Source organism: Budorcas taxicolor, chromosome 13 (assembly GCF_023091745.1).
Source record: "Budorcas taxicolor isolate Tak-1 chromosome 13, Takin1.1, whole genome shotgun sequence".
Classification (NCBI taxonomy): domain Eukaryota; kingdom Metazoa; phylum Chordata; class Mammalia; order Artiodactyla; family Bovidae; genus Budorcas; species Budorcas taxicolor.
In genome coordinates, this window is record NC_068922.1 from 77,080,177 (window position 1) to 77,087,626 (window position 7,450).

Here is a 7,450-nt window from a genome sequence, read left to right on the forward strand (position 1 = left end):
CACATCCCAGTGGCTGATTGGTATTGCTTTGTTTAAGAAAATGTGTTCTTATATATGCTTTGTGGGGGAAAAAAAAAACAACTAGCACCTCAAGAAACATGCTAGAACTTTAAAGAGCCATAACACTTGAGAAGATGAAATGAATGGCTTCAGCCCCCAGCGAGCAGAGTCTGAATGGAGAACAGTTCAGGGTGTGTCGAAGAGCAAAGTATGTCCTATACGGAGGGTGCAACGTCAGGGCTGCCTTTGTCCAGTATCACAATTGAGCCGTGTCAAAACTGTGAGATCAAGACTTCCCTGGTGGTCCAGTGGCTAAGACTCCATGCGCCCAGTGCAGGGGGCCTGGGTTCCATCCCTGGTCAGGGAACTAGATTCCACATGCTGCAGCTAGGATCCTGTGCAGCCAAATATATAATAATTTCATTCTTTTTTAATGTGAGATGGTTAGATATTTCCTAAAGTAACTACGTTAGGTTCCCCCATGATTTCTCAGCACTACCCTAGGAGTGTGCACAACTTACGTGACTATCTGATCCCTAGGTTTTAAGGGCAAGTCTAAACCCAATCTTCTAAAGCAAGAAACCAGCAGCCTGGCCTGTTGTTTGAGGATCTTGTTTCGAATGTATGTCGATGAGAACCGCAGGGATTCCTGGGAAGAAATTCAGCAGCGACTTTTAAGGTAAGAAGAAATTATTTCTGATTAGATTTCTTATCTGTAATACACCAGATGCTTTACAACAGTACTGTGATTTGAAAAGAGTAGGAGAAAAATACCTCTATGTTGACTGCCCGAGAAACTGTTGTCCTTTTTGTTTTTTCTTTCTGTTGGGTGACTCTTCTATTCCAGTTTTCTTAATGCCCTAAAGAGGACAGGGCCTCGCTTCTTCCATGTATCATTTCTTAAAGCACAGAAACCTCAGCAGGGGAAAGTGCCCTGAGCTCAGAGTCATCAGGCCCCAGTCCTGGCTAGGTCCCCTCTAGAGCACTGTCAGCTCTAACATCCCACCATTCCTGCTTCCCAAGAGAAGCATGCAAGAATCACGTGGGCCCCAGGATGCACTCACTCTGTGCAGAAATTCAGCAGTGGGCAGGGAGTGGGTGCCATGGGGAGAGCCCTCTGCAGAGAAGTCGATCTTTGCCACCCAGTTTCTTGGGCAACTGTGAGCAAGACGCCGTGTCTGTGCCTCTTTTCACTCCTTTAAGATTTGAAGACATTAACGTGGAGTGCTGACAACCATGTGACAAGACACATGCTCTTCTTGCACCACGGGTCTTCCTAGAAGTCACGGGGCATTTTACATATATCTGTGTATATATATGTATACATGTATCTCAAGAGCCTTAAAGAATTCCATCTCTCTTTGACTCAGTAATTCCACTGTTAGGGAATCACGATTCTCACACAGAACGTTCATTGCAGATATAAAGAGAAAAAATTTAAAAGAGCTCAGCTGTGTATCAGAGTATATCATAGGATATACATTACGGTATATCCTATGATACAATATTAGGCAGCCTTTAAAAATGAAGTTTGGTGGAAGTCCCTGGTTGCCTAGTGGTTAGGATTGCAGGCTTTCACTACCATGGCCTGGGTTCAATCCTTGGTCAGGGAGCCGAGATCTCACAAGCCACATGGCACAGCCAGAAAATAAATAAATGAAATTTTGTAAATGAAGTGTTTAAAAAATAATTTTCTGGAAAAAAAATAATAGTGATTTTCTGGGACTTCAATGGCAGTCCAGCACAGATAACCCCAAGCTTCCAATGCAAAGGGCGCAGATTTGCTCCCTGGTCAGGGAACTAAGATCCTGTATGCCACACAGTATGGCCAAAAAATTAAAATAATTTAAAAAAATAAAATTTTCCTTGATGGGGAAACATGCTCAAAACACAAGTTTCACCACAAAAAAGCAGGAAGTAAAACCATATATACTTGTAATATTTCAGCATTGCTTTTTAAAAGTCACCAAAAATAGCTGGAAGTAAATATGCCAGAATAATGTCATGTGTCCCTTAGAGTGGGCTTCCCGGTGACTCAGCAGTAAAGAATCCACCGTAATTCAGGAGACACAGGTTCCATCCCTGGTTGGGAAGATCGCCTGGAGGAGGGCATGGCCACCCACTCCAGCGTTCCTGCCTGGAGAATCCCACAGACAGAGGAGCCTGGCCGGCTGCAGTCAGTGGGGTCGCAGAGAGCTGGACGTGACTGAAGTGACATAGCACGCACACATGTTCCTTAGAGTGATGGGGTTGTGGGAATTTTTTTCTCTTCAGTGATTTTTTTTTCCCTTTTCAGTCATCTTACAAAGAATATATGACAAGTCATAAACTGAAAAATGAATTCATTAATTAAAGGGGACAGCAGCAGCTCCTTTCAACTTAACATCAAGTCCAAAAGAGAACTACCTACATAGTCTCATACAGTTTCTCTGGAGGACATACATAAGTGTTAAGTTTCTAACCCAGCCTGTTTTAAAAACTAGCTGTGGTGTGTTGTGTGAGAAGAGAGTGGGGGTCCGTGGTTAATTGTGGGTAACAGGCTCTCGTGCTGGGCGTGTCGCAAACTCTGCCTGGCCGAGCCCCCGCCACCGGCCCAGCCTGCACTGGCCTTACGTTGAATGTCCTTGTTCAGTTTCATCCCGCAGCAGCCCCTTGAGTTTGGCACAGTTGTTTATTCCCATATTATAGCTGAGCAAACTGAAGCTCAGGGATTTGCTCAGGATGGCACGGCCAGAGCAGGTGCTCGTTAGAAACTCACTGCAAGAGCAGAGAGTTCTCTTTGTGGTTGCTGATGGGGAGGATGGGGCAGAGGGATCATTAGGGAGTTGGGGATTGACATGGACACTCTGCTGTGTTTAAAATGGATAACCAGCAAGGACCTGCTGGAGAGCACAGGGACCTCTGCTCAGTGTTATGCAGCAGCCTGGATGGGAGGGGATTTTGGGGGAGAATGGATACACATATATGTATGGCTGAGTCCCTTTGCTGTCCACCTGAAACTGTTAATACCACAGTATTATTAATCACTTATACTCCAATACAGAATAAAAAATCTAAAAAAAAAAATGAAAGAGTTCTCTACTCCAGTGAAATGTGTGACCTTCCTCTTCTGTCTGACATGCACCCTTCCACTGCTTCTTCTAGTGTGTGCTCCGAGGCCCTGGCCTACTTCATCACAGTGAATTCTGAAAGCCATCGGGAAGCCTGGACAAGCCTCCTATTGTTACTTCTAACAAAAACGCTCAAAATAAATGACGAAAAGGTATAAACAAGTACTGTCTTCACCAGAATTGGGTTTGGGTTGGCTTTATACTGAGACTTTGAAGTAAGTACTTTCCCCATTCTCCCAAGGATGGTTACATAACCAGCACCATTCTCAGAGCATTGGCGAGAAGCTGATTCATTATGAACAACGGGTGTCTGAGGTTACTGGGCTTTTTCTCTCAAAGAACCCCAGTGGAGAAAGGCAGGTTGCTGTTAAACAACTACCTGATTTTCACTGTGGCTTTGTTGGAAGAGAGGGTTGAGGTTGTGAAAGCCTGGATTAGAACTGGAATCTTGATTTACTGAAATGAAGACTGACTTTGGTAGTAAGGCTGTCCCCAGTTTGTTTTTGGCATTAAATATAACTAAAAGAAGTTTTAAATGGCAATTTTTTGCACCTATTTTCCAACAGAGAGGAGAAAAGTGCCAATATTATTTGCAAGAAGTTCCAGGGTGAGATGAATACTTTCAGAAAACCAGGGCCATAAAAATAGTTCCACGTCTAATTTTCTCTCTCTCCTTCTCTCCCACCTCAAGTTTAAAGCACATGCTTCCATGTACTACCCCTACCTGTGTGAAATTATGCAGTTTGACCTGATTCCTGAGCTCCGAGCCGTTCTGCGGAAGTTCTTCTTGAGGATAGGCGTTGTGTATAAGATATGGATTCCAGAAGAGCCATCACAAGTCCCAGGGAGCCTGTCACCAGTCTGGTAGCCCTGGCCCCTGCGGGCACCACTGTATCTCTGCGGAACTGTCCCCATGATGCCCCTGCCTCGCACATCTCGAGAAGGGTCAGACCACAGAAAGTTGACATCCTGAAGCTAGAGAGGCCTGGGTAAGGATGGTTCCATCAGAGTCCCGGGACTCGGGCATTGCGGTGTTTCTTTAAACTGCTGCGTACCCAGTTGACACAGTAGGTGGGGAGTCTGTCTCATTTCCGTCAGTCTTTCCTCATTACCCATCGAACTGCGTGTCACCTGTCATTGCACTCGCCGTCACTGTCATACAGAGTCCCATAACTGGCTATTCACTCCCGTCAGAGGAAGTCACTCTCCTTGAAAATACTGAACATAGCTGTATAGGTTCGTGATTACTAGAGAGTACATTAATAAAATTTCTTGTAACGGCTAAGTGCCACTTAAAATACGCTGGGTTTTTTTTGTTTGAGTGTGCTAGAGAAGTTTGAGTGTTTTTGTCAGTTGTGAGTCAACTGTAGTTATGTTAGCCTGGGGAAAGGTACAGGGAAAAAACTGTTCTTTGTTCTTTTTCCCCCCTGTTTTGTTAATGTCTGGGTGATTTTTAAAGCATTTTTTAAAAAAAAGATATTACTGAGGATTTGACTGAAAGCAGAGCTTAGTAATAAAGTTAGAATTAAGAGCTTGCAAGGTTTAAAAAGCAAACGTAGTGCTTCTGGCTCTCCCTGTTTTAGTAACGGGGGGAGGAAAAGCCTACAGGAAAAAGGAAACAATTGAATGAAGATGGCTAGTCTTCCTTGAAGTATTTGTAGAGGGGGTATTAAAATTTCCAGAATACATTGTCCATCTAATATATGGAGTAGTAACAAAAATGAAGTAGTAATTTAAGAGAGTTAATTTATATTTGAGTAAACCTTTTATTTTTACCTCGGAATAGTGAGTATACCAACAGTTAGTATCTCTGCTTGGCACAGTCCCCAGCATCGGCCAGCCCTCGAAAGAGAGAGAGATGGGGGAGGGTGCTGGGCACTCTGCGTGAGGAGGGGGCTCCTGTGAGCCTCCACAGCCACGTGTTGCGGGTTGAACCCAAGCAGACACGTGCCATTGTGAGGCCAGCGCAGCTGACCGTGACCTTGGCAAGAGGTGGCCGATGTTCAGTGCTTCCGTTAATTGGAGCCAAGGAGCTGAGTTCTCTGGAGGGGTTAGGTTCTGGCGTCCTTACGATGTTAGTGATGGTGCAGCACTCTTCGCTGCCACAGAACTGAGTTGTGGTGCAGCTTGTGGAGTAGGCAGTCTGCGCGTACGGCCCAAGGCCTGCAAGCAGTCGGTCCGGAAGCTGACTTGACTCAGGTCGGTGAGAAAGAACACAGGCTTCATCTCTGCCCTCACTTTCTGCTCGCCAAGAGCAGCCCTCAGCATTAGAACCGTTACAGAGGTATTAAAACACGCAGACGGCTACCTACGCCCTGTAGTCCTATAAACTGGGTTGTGTTGAGGTCAACTCTGGTGCCTTAGAAGTTAGTCAGTTGGGAACCTAATCTAAAAAAAAAAAAATCAGATAGTTTTTCTTTATAGAGAAAGATTTCTGGTGCTTTTGTTTACTAAGAGACCGATTTCTCACATTTTTGTGTGTGTGTGTTCTACCAGCCTTGAGAAATGTTTGGTTTTGGCCAGCAGTACTTACTCCCCACCCCCCCCAAAAGTGTTTTAATTTCTCTACCAAAGAAAAAAAGAGATGTTTAGGTTTTTACGTTGTTTACGTCCATGAGAGAAGAGGGGCTCTGACACTTAACAGGAAGGGGCAGGGGGAGAGTGTTTTTCACTGTGAGTGGGAAACGTTAGCACAGATGACGTCCTGGTCCTAAGCTCCGTCACATCCTCACCCTGCAGCATGGAAGCCACGCGGGACTCCCTTGCTGGCTCTGTGGTTCGTCACAGCCTCGGCAAGTCGGCCGTCCCCATCGACACCCTCACTGAGGGTGTAAGTGGGGCGCACGCAGGTCCACTCATACATTTTCTGTCCAGCCGTGTCCCTGCGTGGAGATCTTCGCTTCCCTTCTGAGGGTCTCATGGGACATTTTCTTCACTGGATGGGATGGCAAGACTCTGCCCATGTATTCCTGCCTCCTCTTTCATTTCTCCCTCTGCTCACAACGTAGGAAATGTATAAGTGCATTTTGTTCTTGCCGAAACATTCAGGTTTGAATTTCTTTTCAGCTGCATTTTTTAAGAGATTCGATTTTCTGAGTGAGGCATTTGAATTGTACCAGCATGGACCTTTTAAAAACTGGATGTCAAACCATTTAGGGTGATTATTTTTCTTGTCAGTGGACCGTGACATACAGATGAAAATCCCTTACCTCCAGTAATAAGCCATTCAGCCTAAATTCTCTTTTGTGAATAAATCTATCCCAGCTCACGGCGAACGTGGTGCATGCCACCCCGCAGACAGCCAGGAAGGGGGTGACCCCGCAGCCCTGGGCCAGCGGCCGCTCACTCACAAGGGTACAGAGGAGAGCAGCGAGTTTCCAAGGCCTTCTTTCTTTCTCAGTTGCTTTAAGTGTTGATTATTTGTGCTGGGTCTCTAGAGAAGCTTCTGTTTGTTACAATACTGCTGCTTTGAGCAATTCTGTTTTTCTTCATTGTCCTTTAGGGAGATCACCAGCTTTGGCATCTTAACAACAAACAGTGGATGGGAAATTTTATTTCTAATAATGCATCTTTAGTCAAATACACCTTTTTCCTGTCACTCCTCATGTACAACCAAAGAACATACGTAATGGGAATTGTTTAATAATATCTGGAAACAACATTTCCTCTGAGAGGTGACTTTTGTACAAAATGCAAAAAAAAAAAAAAAACCTAAAAAAACTAAAATTTCTCATCATTCTTTTGTGATTATGGCTATACACTGAGTAGTTATTACAGGAACCTGCTGATAATTGCTAGTATGACCATCACATTCAGATGTTTGTTGTTATGATGCGAATGGATATTGGTTTAAATAGAAACTGGGTTCTCAACTGCATTTTCTGAATTCTGTTCTAATACTTGTGTTAAAAGTAGGCATAGTTTAACTCATGCGAAGTCCTGGAGTTTGCGATCCGCAGCTTTGTAATTTGGGAAACAAAGAAACCAAAGCTGAGTATTTAAAAGAATGACTCTACGTGAAAGTCTGTGCTCTCAAAAAAAGACACTCATCAAAAGTGTAGTTTTTCTCAGTATTCTGATTTTTAAAAAATTTTATCTTGCATATTTGCATCAAATATTTCTTTATGTGCAAATGTATGTTTTACCTCCTTAAAAATGCCTAAAAATTAGTTAATAGCTACTTTTGTTTAATCTATACACGATGATTAAGTGCATTTAATATTGGTAATTTAATGAAAAGCATTCCTTGCCCAATGGATGTACACATTTTTGAAAGAATAAGCAGAATTATATAATACGAAATGCTATGTAAAGTTTTCTATGTAAAAATATTATGTATA

At 43.7% G+C, this 7,450-nt stretch overlaps 1 protein-coding gene across 1 annotated transcript in view; it reads left to right on the forward strand.

The window, feature by feature from the left end:
* ARFGEF2 (ADP ribosylation factor guanine nucleotide exchange factor 2) overlaps positions 1-4,810 on the forward strand; it is an 81,941-nt gene extending 77,131 nt beyond the window's left edge. The window contains exons 37-39 of the mRNA XM_052650395.1: positions 541-679; positions 3,145-3,262; positions 3,802-4,810. Coding sequence (XP_052506355.1) covers positions 541-679; positions 3,145-3,262; positions 3,802-3,978 — 434 coding nt within the window. The 3' untranslated portion in view covers positions 3,979-4,810. The remainder of the gene's footprint in view (positions 1-540; positions 680-3,144; positions 3,263-3,801) is intronic.
* Positions 4,811-7,450: the final 2,640 nt, after the last annotated feature.